Consider the following 18,678-nt stretch of genomic DNA (forward strand, 5'->3'; position numbering starts at 1 on the left):
CTGCAAATGGGTTCATATGAACAGCTGCCTCATGAGGTTATTGTGAAGGCTAAATGTAACTCTATCCATGAACCATTTGGTAAACTCTCAGTGTTGTTACAAGTTTGTTCGGCCAGAATTAATGCTGCCTAAGAGGAGCTTGCAAAATGGACGTAAGGGCTATAGTTGCAAACAAATATTTCTGAGTCATCCTCTCCTCCATTTCTGCCACACCCTCCCTTTTTAATATCTAGCCTATCATGTACAGCATCCCAAAGACCCTTCACCCTGTCCCAGCAGGTGGCTGGAAATAAATGCTGGATCCCCCACGAGAGCCGGCATGATCTGGGTTTTTGAAAGTGCTCCTCTGAGCTTCTGACCACATAGGACTCACTATTTTAGAGTCCATAAGCTGAATTTGCTCCACATTTAATCCATGTTGGCCAAAGTCAATATCCAGACCCTGGGAGTATTTGAAAACCCAGACATCATGGGGTGTTGCCCATCACACGCATACCCCCCGCCCCACACACAGACATATGTACACATCCAGGGAGGTACATAGGGCAAGAAATCACATACTGTTGAGTATATATTCCCAGCCATACCGGGCACATTGACCGAGCATTGACCCCGGAAGTTCAGATTCTTCTCTGAGTGGGTCTGCGATGAGCTATGAACACAATCGTCTCCACCTATGGCTGTGACACTCAAGCCTCCTCTTCCCTCATACTTGTGGCATTTGATAAATACTTACAGAGGCCTATGAGGACACTTGATTCTCAGCAGATTGCACTACCAGCAAACACATTCCTCCTCAAAGGACGTGCACTCACTACATAAGGCATACAATAAAAATATATCGTTTTCAGCAATAAGTTAGCACTAAAGAGTGAACAAAAATAGTCTAACATGGATGCAAGGTGTGATACGGGTGGGTAAGGGTTCCTTGTCTTAAGCTGAGACTGTTGCAAAGAGGAGGAGGGCTGGAGCCAGAGCTGGGACGAGGGCAGACCCGGGGAAAAGGCACCATGAAGAGATTGGCACAGATGAAGAACAGATTCAGACCGTGAAATCCATGAGCATTTCATAAAACGAGATTTCCTCATGGGGAAGTCTTAAATTAAGCCCACAAGATTATTGAGTGATCCATTTTGGAGTCTTAGAAAGACTTTAATTTAGGGTCTTGTTCCAAGGGTATGTGGAGACACACACACACACACACACACACACACACGGAAACAAACAGGAATGTATACACACACATATATAAATAAATGTATATATAGGCAAATACCTGTCCCCACACATACACATGAGGATACACACAAAGACCTGTGTACTTATATTCATAGGGAATGATGAATACACACATTCGTACTCACATGAGAAAATTACTCCTGAAGTCATGGGGGCCATTTCAGCCTCAATGGGTTGGTGAATATACCTCTGGGTCATCCCAAGCCCATTCTCCCCATGAGTTTAGTCATAACTTTGGGGGTTTAGGGGAAGGAGACTCATCTGGTAAGGGGTAGAAGCTAAAACTAAGAAAATGTAAATACATTCAATTACTGAGCTTTTCTCCTTCTGAATAACAGGTGTGCTTCTCATTGGGAAAATTCGGATGCTCAACGTGTTACAGACTTTGTGGCTATTTGGGATGTGGCTGGGGATAGGGCCGTTCTTAAGGAATCTGTAGTTTCTACTAGATTTTTTTTTCCAGCTCGTATTTAATCTGAGACATTGACAATACTGACGATGCCCACCAGCAATTCAACTCAATTCGATCTCATCCCATTCTGGTCAATGAAACAAATACACTTATTTTCCCAAAGTATCAGGCTAAGGTGTATTTAAGGCACTTCTACCCTATGTCTGACTCTGTGCCAGGCTGTATTGGGGGAAGAAGAGAGGAGGACACCATTCTGTCATCTAGGAGTTAATGGGCTAGTTGGGCAACAGAACCAAGCTGTGTAAAGCTATGGAAAACAAAACAAAACGAGGCACATAGGTTGAGAGGGAGGAAATATTGTGTGTCCGGGGGGCAAGGAAGCCTCCTTTGAAAAGGTGGTCTTGACGTGGGGTTTGTACAACAGGGAGAATTAGGATAGAGGGCAAGACATCAGCGAGACAGAATGAGGTCTGGCTGAGCCTTCCTTACCTGCCTTAGCTGTGCTTGGGAAGGCCTCCGAGGCTTTGTGTTTAGCATCTCTCCCTCCAGCTCCCCCAGGTGAGACAGTGAGATTTCTGGGAAAAGCCAAAATATGTAGGAATATTCAGAATCCACCAATGCCCATTGATTCCGGCCCCCTCTGGTGACAGCCACGGGTGGCAAATGAAGTCTTATTGCAGACGAGGGACTGGTATTTGCAGAGTAGTCTGAAAACCCTGCTAATCTGAAGAGCAGTGATTCCTACTTACAGGGCTCTGAGATCCCACTGGAAATGGTGAGGAAAGTCCTCTTCCCAATAAAATGCTCATCTGTACACGCACACAAAAAGTGGCATTCTACCGCAGGAACTCACAAACGCCAGCCCCCAGCCCTGCACCTCCCACCCCTGGGTCTGTGGTGTGGGCAGCTGGAAGGCAGCTGGGGCACGGCCAAACGCTGGAGGCCTGGTGCTTCCTTGGAGTTTCTAGCACCCTTTTGGGGTCATGGACTGAGCCTTTCTCACGGTTCTTGAGTTCAAACCCCACGTAGGGCTCTGTGCTGACGGTGCAGAGTCCTCTTGGAATTCTCTCTCTCTCCCTCTGCCCCTCTCCCACTCTCTCTCTCAAAATAAGCAAATACACTTAAAAAAATTAACCAGTTGAGTAATTTCTCCCTTCCAACCCTTGCCCATCCTTGAACATGGAAATGGCCCAGAATCCCACAGGTGCCTTGCTCCAGGAGGAGCTCAAAACCAGGTTTTTGTTCATTTGTAAATAGCAGCTGTCCTTCATTGCATGTTTACTATGTGCTAACACTGAGCAAGGGGCTTTAGAATCAGGATCTCACTGATTTCCCCGACAACTCCCCAGTGTGGATACTATTTTTAGGCCCATCTTATAGATGGTAAAGTGGGTACTCCGTGGTGCACAGAGGTTGAATGACTAAAGTGGCAGAGGAAGGAGTTGAATTGAGGTCTGCTGGCAAAGTCTGAGCCTGTAACCACTATCCTGTCTTGCTCCTCTGAGCAATATGACTGTTCAGTTAATGTTGAGTACATCGGGCACGATTTGGCAGGGGCAAAGCGGGGCAGGGGGTCCTGAAGACTGCCCAGGTGCCAGGTGGGCTAATAGGCGCCTGTGCGACCGAGCGCTGCTCCCAAGCCGGGACCCTCTGCCCCCTCCAGACCGGCCCTGGGGGGCAACCTGAGCTGGGATGCGAGGACAAGCCCGTGCAATAACACCTCACCGGTGTTTTATTTCAGCCATGGCGGGGGCAGGAGTGAAACCGCCTCACTGAAATAATTGGCTCATTCTCAAATGGAGATTCATTTCCGACTGCCCCCTCCCATGTCTCCCGGGCTGGCTGGTGTCAGAGGGAGGATATTTTCATAAGGATGAACTGTTCTTGAACGTTTTCTGCCACTGCACAGGTCTCCCGTTAGCAGGCGCAGGGTCTGTTATCTAACACCTCCCTCTGCTTCCAAATATATATTCATGAAAATAAAGCCCCTCTATGAAAAGCCCCGAACTTTCAGGAGTGAGCTGGACAGGGACGCGGGCATAGTGTGTTATCCGTGCCTCGTCCACGGTGGGAGACGAGAAGTATTTGATTCAATTCAGCACATGCTTTCTTCAGTGTCTCCAAGTGAGCTCGGTCCTAAGTCTGGGATAGGAGGACGTCAGGCTTTTGCCTATGAGGCCACCTTTAAGTAGTCAGTCACTCAGTGACAGTGCTGCCTAAGGAGTCCAGTGGACAGCAGTCAAATTATCCGTGAACTCGGATGGGAAAAAAATTTCATCTTTATCGTCACCAACCCCTAACTGGAATATAGTTGCTTTTTTAAGCATGTAGGCTTTGGGGTGCCTGGGTGGCTCAGTCGGTTAAGAGTCAGACTTCGGCTCAGGTCACGATCTCCGTGCTGGTGGGTTCGAGCCCCACATCGGGGGCTCTGTGCTGACAGCTCAGAGCCTGAGGCCTACTTCGGATTCTGTCTCCCTCTCTCTCTGCACCTCCCCCCTCACACTGTGTCCCCGTCTCTTGAAAATAAATGAAATGTTTAAAAAAAAAAAAAAGAATGTAGGCTTTAACCATAGCAGTGTTGGGCAGTAGCTATGGCATTCCCCACCAGCAGAAAACACAGGTATTTTCATATCACGTTAGAGTCGAGGCGGACACATTGAAATGCTTATGCTCACCACTACTTGGAAATTACAGTACCAATCAGACCTGCTGCTAGATCTTGCAACTTAACATGTTAATCAAGAAGTGCATGTGTTACTATATCCGTTTAAAAAATTATTTTTATAACTTGGGGCACCTGGGTGGCTCAGTCGGTGAAGCCTTGGACTCTTGATCTTGGCTCAGGTCATGATCTCACGGTTCGTGAGATCGAGCCCCGTGTTCGGTATTGTACTGACAGCACACAGCCTGCTTGGGATTCTCTCTCCCTCTCTCTCTGCCCCTCCCCCGCTTGTGCTCGGGCGTGAGCGTGCTCGTTCTCTCTCTTTCTCTCAAAATAAATAAACTTAAAAAATTATTCTTGTAACTTTATTTCAACATGATTTGTTTTCTTTGCAATCATATCTTATTTTAGGCATCAGAAAATATTTTTTTTAAATTTTTTTTAACGTTTATTTATTTTTGAGACAGAGAGAGACAGAGCATGAACGGGGGAGGGGCAGACAGAGAGGGAGACACAGAATCGGAAGCGAGCTCCAGGCTCTGAGCCATCAGCCCAGAGCCCGACGCGGGGCTCGAGCTCACGGACCGTAAGATCGTGACCTGAGCTGAAGTTGGACGGTTAACTGACTGAGCCACCCAGGCGCCCCTGCATTAGAAAATATTATTCTGAGAAGGGGTGCCTAGGCAGATTCACCAGATGCCAAAGGCAACGAAACTGGTTAAGGACCCCCATGAAATCGCTGTGTATTTAGGGGTTCTTCCTCTAGTGCAGAGTTGCAGCTGTTTTGAATAAGAGTTAACTCTTCATCTTTCACCTGGTCAGAGGAACCCCCAGCCAGGCATCAGGAGGAAAGAGGAACAACCTGGGGAGCCCTAGGAGGTTTTGGTATGTTTAGATCTCAACTTTTCCATCTATGAAATGGGATGACTGAGCCCATCAATAGGAGGTGCTGTTTCCCCATTCCTGACTGGTTAGGAGTCTGGCAGAACAGTACATGCCTCAGGTGCCGGGATCTGACACGGCTAGGGGCTGGGCCTGGCATGGTGGCTTCGCAAAGTCAGCTGGACCCTCTGTGCTTCCTGCGTGCCAGGATGAAAACGGCTTTTTTTCATTTGAGATCCAAGATGCTGAGTCACTGGCCAGCTCAGAAGAGTAGTTCTTGTTGTAAAACAGCCCAAGAGTCCCCTCCCCTAACCCTGCCCAGCATGGTAGGCCTCAACCCAACTCTGATTTCGAGGAGAAGCCTCCAGGAAAGCACCGCAGGGGTGGAGGGAAGGGGGCTGCGTGAAACAGGTTCTAGGAGGAAAGCCCAGGTTTCAGACTTTCCTAGGGACTTGCCCTGGGCTCTCCTTCCATTTGCTTTGTCCAGAGCGGGTGTTATTCCTAAAGTCTCTTATTGATCATCTCTTGTGTGGCCAGCCACATGCCCCACTCTGTGGGGACTCTGAGGGGGAAGACAGCGGCTGCCCTTGGTGACCTGACAATTTAGCCGGGGGCTGGGGAAGACAAGGCCAGCTCACCAGATGTAGCACACCTCCCAGAAGAGCTCAGGCGTGTGGCACAGGTAGGGCAGGAGGAGAGGCCTGGAGTGAGCAGAGGTGCTAAATAGAGGGGAAGGGATTTGGCCAAGAAGCAGAGGGCAGGGGGGAGGCCATTCTGGGAAGCGGTGTCTGCTCCAGGCCAGGAGCAGGAGGGGTTTTCATCAGTGGTGGTGAGGGGGCTCTGTGATGACATCAGCCAGGACTGAGGTGAAAGGCAAGTATTGGAACGCTGGCTATGGGAAATAGGGTATTGATTATAGAGGACTGGGTGACCCTTGAAGTTGTTTTGAGCCAGAGAGGTGTTTCTGGTTGGGCTGCAGGCTTGCAGGGAGGGGCTGGACTCCAGGCCCCAACTTACCCCTACATTATTGCTCTCCTAGCTTTCTAAATGTGGCAGCCATGCATCCATCCATCTATCCATCCATCCATCCATCCATCCATCCATCTGCTTGTTCCCTTATCCTCTCTGCCTACCTCCTCACCTCCTCCAGTGTAAGCTCCCTCACTAGGCTTGAGGCTGTGCTCTCTGCTGTTTTCCTGGTTTCTAGCATAGTTCTGGGTACATAGTGGGCCCTCGGTAAGTATTTTTGAACATATTCCTCCCCTGAGCATTCATTTAGCCATTTACACTTGCTCAGGATGCTTCCTCTGGAATATTGAGTCCATTTGTCCCTCCTCATCTCCAGAGCTGCATCCGGTTATTTGGAGAGTCCACAGTGTCCCCTCACCGTTCCAACAGAGTCTCTGAGAGTCCCTTTCCCCTTTAGTGTAGCCACGCGACTTGACATGCAAGAAGGGAGACTGGGTGCTGGTCCCAGATCTGCAAAGACAAGGTACATGGCCTTAGGCACTGTCATTCTCTGTGCTTCCTTGGCGGAGTGATGGCAAGCGTGGACAAGGAGAGCTTCGAGAATTCCTTATACTCTGATGGGCTGTGGTTCTCTAACCTTAACTCGTCGCAAGTGACGAGGCAAGTGTGGGGCAAGTGAAACCATGTTAACAACTGCTTAAATTCAATCAGAGGGACGTTTCCCCGGAGTTAGTGATTTAACTGTTTCTCAGCAACACAGGGCTTTTCTAGCTGAGCAGCTAACCATTCCTTAGCCCTAGGAAACGATTCTCTTCTGATAGTCCTTTTATGAATGCATGACCCCCCCACTCATAATTGGGAGGATCCAGGAGTGCCCAGAAAGGGCCTTAATCGCTCTGAGATTGCGTTACGTTCCTGATTAAGTCACTTAATAAATGACCACATCAAGTAGCCTGAAGGAAGGCATTTCCGGAGAGGACCTAAATCACTTTTAATTTTCAGGGCCGTGTGTTTTCCTTTTGCAGCCTGGAGCTGCTGTGCCCTGCCTGCCATCTGAGAAACATTTCTTTAAGGTGTCAAAAGGATGTGTCATGCATTTGGAATGAGGGCTAAATTAAAAGGCCACACAACACATAGTTGGGGAAATAGTGAGATATTCCGGGCTGTTTCCAGGATAAACTACCCATTTGGCAGTCTTTTCTTGAGCAGAAACAATGCATAGTGGGACGCTTGCCTGACATTTACACTCCACAGGCACATACATGCACGCACAGACACACACGCACAAGCACTCACACATGCAGTCGTGAAGGGACGTGTAGGGTCCCCTGAATTGGACATACCGATTAGCCACGTGGATTTTGTTGCTACAGAAAGTGGGAGGATTGGTGACAGGTAACTTAGTACCTCTAGTTGTACTGAGAACGGCCCTGGGACTCTTATCTCTTTGCCTTTTGAGAGAGAGGCCTGAGCTCTGCGACGGGCTCCCATAACATGTTCTATTTCTTCATTCGGAGGTGAGAGGAAACGTCAAATGATTTCATCCAAGTGTCTCCATTTTAAGTTGAGGAAACCAGTGCCCAGAGAAGGCCGGTTACTTGCCCAAAGACACACAGCTCGAGAAAGCCAGAGCCAGTACACATGTCTTGGTTTCATGTGCTAGGTCAGAGCCACCTTCACCCCTTCCCCTCTGTCCCCAATTCTCCTCTCCCTCATGCTGATGTTATCCCACCTCAGATAAGCCACAGGGCAGGTAATTGAGAGCAGACTGCCTTGGCTACTGATTTTACCCCAGGGACAAAACAAGCGCTTGCTGCCAGCTGAGAAGTCCCAGCTGCTTCCAGCATGTTCTGAAGCTGCGGGCTCTGGAGAAGCCTTGCTTCTCCTTCATGCCATTAAGAGACCGTTTCCAGGACCTGCCAGGAATCATCGGATATTTTGCAGTTCACATTTCTGCTCTTTATCTAGCCTTGAGGGGTTTTTGCATTTCATTAAAAAATGTCACCGTTTTGGGGTGCCTGGGTGGCTTGGTCGGTTAAGCGTCCGACTTCGGCTCAGGTCATGATCTCACGGCCTGTGAGTTTGAGCCCTGCGTCGGGCTCTGTGCTGACCGCTCAGAGCCTGCAGCCTGTTTCAGATTCCGTGTCTCCCTCTCTCTCTGCCCCTCCCCTGTTCATGCTCTGTCTCTCTCTGTCTCAAAAATAAATAAACATTGAAGAAAAAATTGAAAAAAAAAAGTCACCGTTTTTTCCAATTTAGTGCTCACTGGGTGGGATAGTCCAAGGCCAGCCCTTCCAAGACAAATGAAGGTGAAAGGGCCAAACCTAGCTCAGCCACCGGCCCAGGAATGAGCAAACTTCCGGGAAGAGAGAAAACCACCAAACTCTGCTGGGTTCTTTCCCAGACTCAGTAACATGTTCTGTCAACCCTTTCCTGGCCCTGTGGAGCTAAGGGGCCATCTGGGATAAATGGACCGGAAGTTGGCCTTCAGAAAGCCTGGCCTGGGAGAAGGCAAGGCGATTTTCCAGAAAACAAGACCCAAACAAAACAGTTTCTGGGCACCCGCTGCCACCAGGCGTTGGGCCGGAAGCTTTCTCATTGGGTATTTTAGTGAAACCTTTTTCAGATCCGAGGGCTCCTGGCCTGGGATTTACATCAGGCTGAGCTCTGGAATGTGGTGATCACTCATTCTTCCCTTGAAGATCCATCACTATCTCTCTGCGATACCTTCCAAGCCTTGCCCACAGAGAAACTGAGGCTCAGGGAGGCTGCTGGGCAGCGGAGCTCCAGAGCGCTGAGAAGTGATTCCCCTGCTCCCACGGTGCAGGATTTAGCAAACACAAAGACAAAATGCCCAGTTAAATTTGAATTTCAGATAAATAATAAATACTTTTTGGTGTGAAGACATCCCATGCAATATTTGGGATATACCAAAAAAAAAAAAAAAAAAAAAAGACTCATTGTTTCCTGGAAATTCATATTTAACTGGGTGGTCTGTCCTCATTGTCTTTTATCCTAATCTATAGGGCTTTGGGTAAATTCTTTGTTTCCCTAAAGGTGCCTGCTACAGGGGGAAAAATGTCTGCAAGTTACTGATTTAAGGTTAGCCCATTTGTTTGATTATTTTCCAGGAAAACCCAGGAGGAAAGTGATTTTCCCACCTCCCCACGGATCCACTGGTGAGAGTCGAGAGTGAAGTTCACCTGGGGCACCTGGGTGGCTCAGTCGGTTAAGCGTCTGACTTCAGCTCAGGTCATGATCTTGTGGTCTGTGAGTTCAAGCCCCACGTCTGGCTCCATGCTGACAGCTCGGAGCCTGGAGCCTGCTTCAGATTCTGTGTCTCCCTCTCTCTCTGCCCCTCCCCCACTCATGCTCTGTCTCTCTCTCTCTCTCTCTGTCAAAAATAAATAAACATTAAAAAAAATTAAAAAAAAAAGACTGAAGTTCACCTATGTCAGGTCTTTGCTCCAATGTTACTTTCTCAAAGAGACGGTCCCGGATCACTTATTAAAAACGGCATACTCTTGGGGTGCCTGGATGGCTCAGTAGGTTAAGAGTCCAACTTCGGCTGAGGTCATGATCTCACGGTTCGAGCCCCATGTTGGGATCTGTGCTGATGGCTCAGAGCCTGGAGACTGCTTCAGATTCTGTCTCTTTCTCTCTCTCTCTGTCCCTCCCCTGCTCAAGCTCTGTCTCTCAAAAATTAATAAGTGTGAAAAAAAATTTAAAAAGAAAAAGCACACCTCCCATTCCTGGGGATCTTCTCTGTTTTATTTTTCTCCATATTCTCTGCTTTATTTACTTGTTTCTTTTATGGCCTCTGCCAGACTACTACTAGAATGTAAGCTCCGTGATGGTGGGGTTCGTATTTGTTTTGCTCACCTCTATAACCTCAGTGTCTAGAAAAGTGCCTGGCACTTGGTTGACTCTCACTAGCTTTTGTTGAATAGATGGACAAAAGAATCCGGGGCTCATGGCTTTCAGTCAGAAGCTCTTCTCCCTGCAGCCTTCTTTGCTGCCCCACAGCCTCCTCGGAGCCAGGGGATTTATGCAACAGCTGCCTTTGGGGGACCGCATGAGAATCAATGGTAAGGGTGGGTTCAGGGTGGGTTCCGGGAGTTTTGACCTTAAATCCTACCACTCCTGCCATCCTGCTGGGTTCGGCAGCTGCTGGTGTCAGGCAGGAGAGCGAGTGGACAGACTCCCAGGAGGGGGAGAATAGTGTGACTAGTGTGCAGAGGGGGCTTTCTTTGTGACAATGAGAACTTAGTCGACCACAGTTGCTTTATTCTAATGGCGATGCCTTCTGCTGAGAGTATAGAGGCAAAGGGGTCCTAGAAAGAGATGTTGAACTGGATTAATCCGGTGTGGCAGAGCACCTCCCTCCTCTCTGCTGCTCACCACTCACTGAGGGTCCGTGGGGAAAGGCCCTTCCCAACTCTTGCTTTCGAGTCTGCTGGTCTGGCAACCTCACAGGGGGAGGGCTGATCCCTGCCCCCAGGCTCCTTGTCTGGATCCTCATCTACCCCATGAGACCTCACTGGGCACTGAACCTCTATGAGAGATCATTTCCCAGACAAATTCACAGTCATGTGGCGTGACTGGGTCAGGGGAAAAAGCCCGCCCCATTACTGGAGACATATCAAAGCCCCAGTCCAAGGGGTCAAATGTCTTCTTTTTAGAAAAAAGAATGTCAAACACTTCTGTTGAGTCTTCGACTTTGTAAAAAACAATAAAATAGATTCTGAAGGAGGTAAGAAAGGAAAACAAAAGTATATATAACTGGGGAGCACAAGGGACCTTGGAGTTCCTCTAATCAGCCCCATTTCCTGATGAAGAATCAAAGGCTGGGAGGCTGGGCTGGGCCAAGTTCATTTAGAGACTTGGGGAGATTTGGTGGGGGGTGGGCCTGAGCTGGGCAGGTTCTCTTCCCCGTATCTTGTCACCTGCACACATCTAGAAGTTAATGTTTTTGGATGACTCTGCAGATGGGTCTCAAGGAGTCAGGTCTATCGTTTGGGGGGTTCAACTGCCCATGAGGGGCTTAGGAGCCCCTCCCAGCATGTGTGAGGGAGCATGGGGCTGGGGAGCTGGCATCTCACCCCATCACACTGGGGGAGAGGTCACAGAGGGCCACCCGGAAGGACATCCACAGATGGGACATCGACATCCGCAGGGGTGGAGACAGGACTGGGCTTGCCCAGGTTTCTATAGCTAGAGATTCCCACCTCCCTCTCCTCGCCTCCCCTCCTGGGCTCAACGAACCCAAAGCATCTCCTTTTTACTGAGTTCTACCACTGGCCATAGTGCTGAGCATGTTGCCTAGATATCAGTTCATGTACAATTCCAGCAGCAGTGTGAGATTGATACCATTTCTTTTCAGGTAATAAATGAGGCAACAGAGACTCAGAGAGATCAAGTCTCTTGCCCAGAGTCACACAGCTAGGAAGCAACAGAGGAAGAGTGAAAAACCTTTACACGTTCAGCTTCTGTGGGAAGGGCTTCACCGCGGGGGCAGGCCAGAGAATGCCACTGGTGTTTTTTTCCTCAGCTTCTTAAGGACCCAGCTGGGCCTTTGTACAAGCATTCCCAAATTCTAGCGTCATTGGCTTACCATGAAAACAGATGCCCCCTCAGATTTGCAGCCAGGGGTCCTGATTTATTTTGTTAATGATTATATTTATCAGTAGCTGTATTAACATGTTCTCTGAGTGTCCAGATTGCAAAGTTTATAAAGAATCATTTTCTTAATTGAAACATGTCAGGAGATTACAGGTGTGAGTCGGTTAATTATCTTTACTTTCCAAATGAAAATTGACCTTAATTGTGAAATTTTGATCGACATATTTTACGCATTACGTGAAACCCCCATCTTTGACATGAAGAGCTAGGGAGGCAGGTCTGCGGTTACATAATTGTTTTTAATGTAAGTGAATCAGTTAATTAATACTTGCAAAAAACCCAAGGTTTTTCAGGAAACTTACAATTACCATCAATTTAAGCGTACAGCTACATTAATATGGTGACAAGTCCAATAATAAAACTTAAGTGATTGCAGGCAAGTGCTGAGCAGATGTGTGAATAAGCATGCAGACCGTGGGTTGAGCGTCAGACCATATTGGAAAAGTGAAGCAGTCAGAGACCTCCACTCCTGGGTCCCAGCCTCCAGTGCCGAGTCTTACTCCCCAGCCTCAGCCCTCCAGCACTTAATCTCCAGCTGCAGCCCAGTCCCCAGCCTCCAGCCTCCAGCTCAGGCTTCAGCCCCAGTCTCTTTTGCATGATTATCTCCCCGGACCCTGAAATAGGCCACAGACAGATCTATTCTCTTTATGTTCCTCAATATACAGCATGCACATTTGGCGGAGAGCTTCTCATTTTATTTATTTCCTAGTTATCTAAGAGAGTTGTTTCTCAGCACCAAGAAAGTGGGTACCTCTCACACAGGTTAGAGTTCAAAATGGTCAGAGGGATCCAAGGAGCCCACTGGAGCAGAGAAGACCACTGGGCCCTCCCCCTCCTCCTTTTTTTTTTTTTTTTTAAGTTTATTTATTTACCAGACAGAGAGGGAGAGAGAGGATCCCAAGCAGGCTCTGCACTGTCTGTGCAAAGCCTGATGCGTGGCTCGATCTCATGAACCGTGAGATCATGACCTGAGTGGAAATCAAGAGTCGGACACTCAACTGACTGAGCCACCCGCGTGCCCCGCTCCCCCTCCTTCTTGACCTTGCTGCCACCTGCCCTAGATTCTCCATTAATATATCACCTGTCAAGTGCAGACAGGAGAATGACACTTGCTGAGGGAGCTGGGATGCCTTTGACTCTGCTGTTTTCCAGTCAGCTGCATAGGCTTATGAAAGCTCACTTACCCTTCCTGGGCCTTAGTTTTTCTATCTGTCCAATGGGAAATTGAGGCAATTTTAAAACATGTTGGGCAAATTCTCTGACACTCCTGTCATTGAGAAGTGAGGGCCTATGTGCCTTTGCCTTGAATCTGGGCCAATCTTAGTGACTCACTTGTGACCAGTAGAATGCAGTAGAAAGTGGCCTTGCATGACCTCGGAGACTAGTTCAGAAAAGTCCACATCATTTCCTTAGTTCTTCTGGGACACTCACGTTTGGAGCCCTGGGCCACCGTGTAAGAAGTCTAACTACCCTGAGGCTGCCATGTCATGAAGAAGCCCAGGTCACATGGAGAGGGCACATGGGGGGTGTTCTAACCGACAGCCTCAGTGGAATCTCAGCTGGCAGCCAGCACCAGCCACCAGATGAGTTTAGCCTCCGGCTGAGGCCCCAGGCATCATGTGGCTGAGTCAGGAGTATATTATTTTCATTTCCTAATTTGTAGACTTGTTGGGATGAGCAAATGAAATAATATACAAAAAAAAAAAAAAGCCTCTGAAAGGCTGTACAAAGGGAGCTATTGGGGCACCTGGGTGGCTCAGTTGGTTAAGTGCCGATTTCAGCTCAGGTCGTGATCTCATGGTTCATGAGTTCGAGCCCTGCGTCAGGCTCTCTGTGGTCAGCACAGAGTCTGCTTTGGATCCTCTCTCTCCCATTCTCTCTGCCCTTCTATGCTCCTCCCTCTTTCTCTCAAAAATAAACATTTAAAAGAAAAATAAAAAAAGAGAGCTATTATTTTTGTGGTTATTTTTATTATGGTGTTCAGTCCTACACTATATTATACAGAGACAATATAAGAAATGGAGAAAATAAGGTCTCTTCTCTCAAAGAGTCTATTCAAATGGGCAGAGAGAAGACCAAGAAATAGATAAGAACAATAAATAATATAGAACAGGGCTAAATAGTAAGATGTAAGGTACAGATTAGATGGTATAGGTGTTTATAGGAGGCAGGACAGTGATGGGGGGGCAAGGAGCACAAGGGCCAAGAAAGGCTTCTTGGAGGATGGGGACCTCCCTTGAAGGATGAGGAAGGTTTGGGTTGCTGGAGAGGAGGGAGGATACATTAGGCATGGGGGCACCAACTAAGCAAAGGCACTGACAAGGTAGCCTTATAAAGGTGATGGAGAGACTGGGGGCAGAGGGAACCTACCCGGTAAGGCTGGATGGGGTCAGACAGGTCTACCTCATGGGGGCCCAAATGCCCGCCAGCAGTCATGTTAGATTTCTGTGTTTGCTGACTCCCTATGTGTAGGAAGATTTCATGGTCCTTCTCGGTCACCTTTTCTGATATCATCATTGTCCTTCTTGGCTCACAATGACCTTCTTTCTGTAGGAACTTCTTGTCCTACCCCTTCCTGGCATCCTTGTGCCTGCTCCTGCCCCTGGCCTGTGGGCAAAAGCTGATTGGTCCAGGATGTACACCTGACCGAGTGGGGATCTCTGACTTCTTTTTCTAGAGGTTTCGAAGCTTTGAACCACTGAAGATGAGAGTTGGCACCAAGTGCTGTGGACAGAAGGGCCACCGACCCTGCTCAGGCTCCCAGCTGCCCTGCTTCCTCCCTGCCTGGGGGTGCAGCTCTCCACTGGATTCTGAGAGCCTTCTAGAGATCTTCCAGTAAAGGCTAAGCCCTCTCCTTACTCCTGTATTTATTTGTTTACTTCTTTAGCCAGCCACTGTTTGTGTCTGGTACCAGTGACCACAGGAGACGTAACTCACACCAGCCACGGTTGAAGTGTGGGTAGTGACGAGGAGGCCAGGGCCTCCCCTGCATCTTGCCTTCGGCCCCCCCACCCCCGCCCCCCACTGTGTGACTTTGGGCAGATCACATTCTCTAAATCTCAGTTTCCTTATCAAAACGATGAAAAGAAGACCAAATGCATGGGTTGATTGCAAGGATTTTAGGAGATCATCTGTGTCTGGCATACATTATGTTCTAGAGAAAAACAAAGGCTGTTAGCTGCTGTGATTATTACAACTCGGGCTTAAGGAGTTGGAAGCCGGCTGCCTGCAACCATGAGAGTTCCTACCGACCAGGCTCCTCGCAGCACAGAGAAAACAAACACAGATGACAAGGGGGGTTCTGCTGATCTTTAAGTGGCCTTTTGACATTCAGTGGAAGGCACTTGACCCCTAGCAGCAAATTGATTTCTGGAACACGGCCCCAGCCTCCGTGTTTAGTTCACTTTTATCCAGCCCTTCACATCACAAAGGGGAGTGATTAGGGGCTCTGTTGGTTAAGCCTCCAACTCTTGATTTCGGCTCAGGACGTGGATCTCACGGTTCGTGAGATCAAGCCCTGCATCAGTCTCTGCACCGACAGCACAGAGCCTGCTTGGGATTCTCTCTCTCCCTCTCTCTCTCTGCCCCTCTTTCACATGCTCTCTCTCTGTCTCTCTCTCAAAATAAGTAAATACACTTTAAAAGAAATTTTAAAAAAGGTGGGGGGAGTGATTACATCACAAAGGGGCTGGTTCACTCCGTTGATTGGAGCCCAATCTGAGAGATCAAAGGTGAGACCGACTTTTGAGCCTACAAGCCAGAGAAGTGTTTTTCCAGGCCACAGGCTCCAGTCTCACTTTAGCCAACCAGCGTGTGCGCTGGGTCATCCTGTGGCCTGGGAAAGAGTCCCGATGGCTCCAGGCAACCCTTCCCCACCGCTGGAAACAGTTCAGAGTGTCTGGCCCCAGCTGAGCGTGGAACCGGGGCTGTTAGCTGACTTGGGTGTTGGGGACTGGGGTATCTGGGAAGTGAGACTGGGAAAGAGGGTGAGACAGTTCTGCCTCTTGTAATAAAATAGAACTCCAAGATAAAGAAATAAACATTTTTAAAAAATGAGCAAAAATAAACCTCCAGATGGATTCACCTCTCCAGGTGGGAGGAGCAGTTGGGAGCACGAGGCCCTGGTCTGTCTGCGTGAGTCATCCCTGGGCTCTCCCAACCTGATCCCCACTCTTCCTGCCTTGTTGGGCCCAGGAGCAGGGGCTGCTGTTTGAATGAGCCAGCCCAGTGGGGGCACAAACCCTTTCTCTGAACTGCCCTTAGTGGTGACAACTGGAATTTCTCAAAAGGATTCTGTAAATCTTAAGGAAGGACAAAAGGGAAATAAGCCCAGAAAATAAAAGAAACCTGGCTGGCTTGGAGAGGAAAGGGGCCAAGGGTCCTGCGTCATTCCCAGGAGGATCCCAAGGAGAGATTTATTTCTTCATCCTCATCCCAAGGGTCAGGAAACCTCTGCAGGCCCCTTGCTGACTTTCTTTAGCACCAGATCCCCATCTCCACCCGGAAGGGCGCTCTCACATGTCTTTGCTCCTCCCAGCTCTGGCCAGAGCTCCTCAGGCTCCCTTTATTGGCCAGACCTGAGGCCCCCAGGGGGAACCTCGTTCCTCAGAGAAGGACCCATCTTGCACAAACAGGACACAGCTCTGGCCCCGTGCTGGCCCACTGTTGCAGGAGCCTCTACACAACTGCTACCCACCCACGTGTCTGGAGGAGTGTTTTGTCAAGAAGTCTTTTACGTATGTGTTTTTTTCACAGGTGAGAAAACGAAAACTCAAACGAGGTCAGATCACATGCCCAAGGGTCACCGATGGATGCCAAGGTCAGGATTCAATTCACATCCCCTGATGCCAAGCCACCTTCTTTTTACATTATACGCACAGCCTGCTGCTTTATTGTTGCATGCCTTCCCCCACCCCCACCCCCCATCCAGCTCCCAGAATTCACTGCCGCATGACCAGAGTCACTGGAGCTGCTTCGATTTACAGATGGAGGAAATGTTTACAGAAAGTCAGGGGACACTCGGTAAGTCTTGGTTGAATTACATTGACAGAAAGAGTTGTTGATAATCGTAGTGATAATAATGAAACTAAATGATCCATTTTAAAGGGGGGGGGGAACGTTTGCTGAAAGGAGATAAACAGAGCAGTGACTTAAAATCCAATGACTTGGCAGGGCCAGGGTAATTTCCCCCTGGGATTACCTCTCATGGGCTTTGGTAGGGGAACCTACCCGTTCACAAGAGTTTGGGGGGACCACATAATAATTAACATTAAACGTTTTTCTTCGAGGCTTCTGCCACTGAATAACTAGAAACAGGAAAGGTTTAGTGTGAGAAGCCAGGGAAACGTGGCCATAGGAATAACGTTCATCTTTAATTGATTTAAGTGACAGCCTCAAATACAATGCGATTAAAAAAAAAAATACAACAAACATGTGGTGGAGTTTAAAGCATCTGGGTCTGTTTAAATTGCTCTTGTTTTTCAAGATCAAGGGTATTATTGATAAAAACAAAAATCTTTGTAATCACTAAATTTAATCCAACTAACGATGATGAGAAGACCGTTGTAAACATGAAACATGACTTGGGAACCGAATCGTACATACTTTCCTTGTTGGAAAAGGCATGTTTTCGGTCACTCGCTTTGGAGAAAGCAGCAGAATCAGGCAGTGCATGTGGACTCATCAGCTGCCAGAGAGAGCCCCCCAACCAGCCAGCACTTTGGAAGGACCGGCTGGTCAATCACAACCAAACTGAAGAGCTGCAGGGAGCGCCTTTCTTTGGTCTCAACTCCAGAAGGGAGGGAATAAGGGTGTGTTGGGTGAGGAAGTGATTGAAAATTGGTAGAAGAGGGACGCTTGGGTGGCTCAGCCGGTTAGGCAGCTGACTTTGGCTCAGGTCATGATCTCACAGTTCGTGGGTTCAAGCCCCGCATCGGGCTTTATGCTGACAGTTCAGATCCTGGAGCCCACTTCGGATTCTATGTCTCCCTCCCTCTCTGCCACTCCCCTACTCATGCTCTGTCTCTCTCTGCCTCTCATAAATAAATAAATGTTAAAAAAAATTAAAAGAAAAAAGGAAATTGTCAGAAGAAAAACTGTCTCCTAGGGAGAAATGATGTCCAGGAACAAAATAGAATGAACCTGTGTCCTTGACTTTAGCAATTCAAGTGTTAGGTCTAGTTTTAAACTTTTATGGCTTCTTGATTCCTTGGGGTGTATACCACATCAAGATTTCAATTTAATTAACAAATATTTATTGGGTATGTGGTCCAGGGTACCAGGGGGTCAGACAATGGCCCCTTGTCTCATTTGTAAAAATGGGGGATACACTCGCATGGGAACAGGCACTGCTCTGGAACCATCTGAGTGTCTTTCCTGTCTACTCTGGGCATCAGCGTGGTGACAAAAACTGTTGGCCATTGCTATTCCTGCATCGCACACATGCATTTTTGCCCGAGTTCAGGTCTCAGCCCTTGATAAAACATGAAAGGATACTTGGGACTTTATAAGGACAACAAAGGAATAAACTAATATGCAGTTTCTTAAACTTCTAACCCAAACACATTAGCAGCAACAGTCAATGGCACATCATGGGCATGCACAATGGCAGCCATGCTCTGATGGTTAATACCACTTCCTCCAAGCTTGGAATTGCTATAACTCTCAGGGAGGGGGTTCCAGGCAGCAGTCTGTCCTGGTTTTGTGTCACCCTCCAATCTGCTTCTGTGTCACCAGCTGGTGTCCACGTCAAACTTCTCCTTCCTTGAATCCGAGGTAATACATCATTTCCAAACTTGCACATCTCTGTTGCTAACACCGATATCTCTAATGT

At 48.2% G+C, this 18,678-nt stretch overlaps 1 protein-coding gene across 2 annotated transcripts in view; it reads left to right on the plus strand.

Annotated features, from left to right (window-relative positions):
• Window positions 1-17,183, plus strand: part of SIX3 (SIX homeobox 3) — a 101,082-nt gene extending 83,899 nt beyond the window's left edge. The window contains exon 4 of one of the 2 annotated variants that reach the window (XM_053890652.1): window positions 16,602-17,183. In XM_053890652.1, the coding sequence (XP_053746627.1) occupies window positions 16,602-16,691 (90 nt within the window). In that variant the 3' untranslated portion in view covers window positions 16,692-17,183. Of the gene's footprint in view, window positions 1-9,295; window positions 9,543-16,601 lie in introns of those variants that run through there. The other variant, XM_053890654.1, reaches the window with a different exon arrangement.
• Window positions 17,184-18,678: the final 1,495 nt, after the last annotated feature.

The sequence above is a fragment of the Panthera pardus genome, unplaced genomic scaffold (assembly GCF_024362965.1).
Source record: "Panthera pardus isolate Hobbes unplaced genomic scaffold, ASM2436296v1 HiC_scaffold_25, whole genome shotgun sequence".
In the NCBI taxonomy this organism is placed as follows: Eukaryota; Metazoa; Chordata; class Mammalia; order Carnivora; family Felidae; genus Panthera; species Panthera pardus.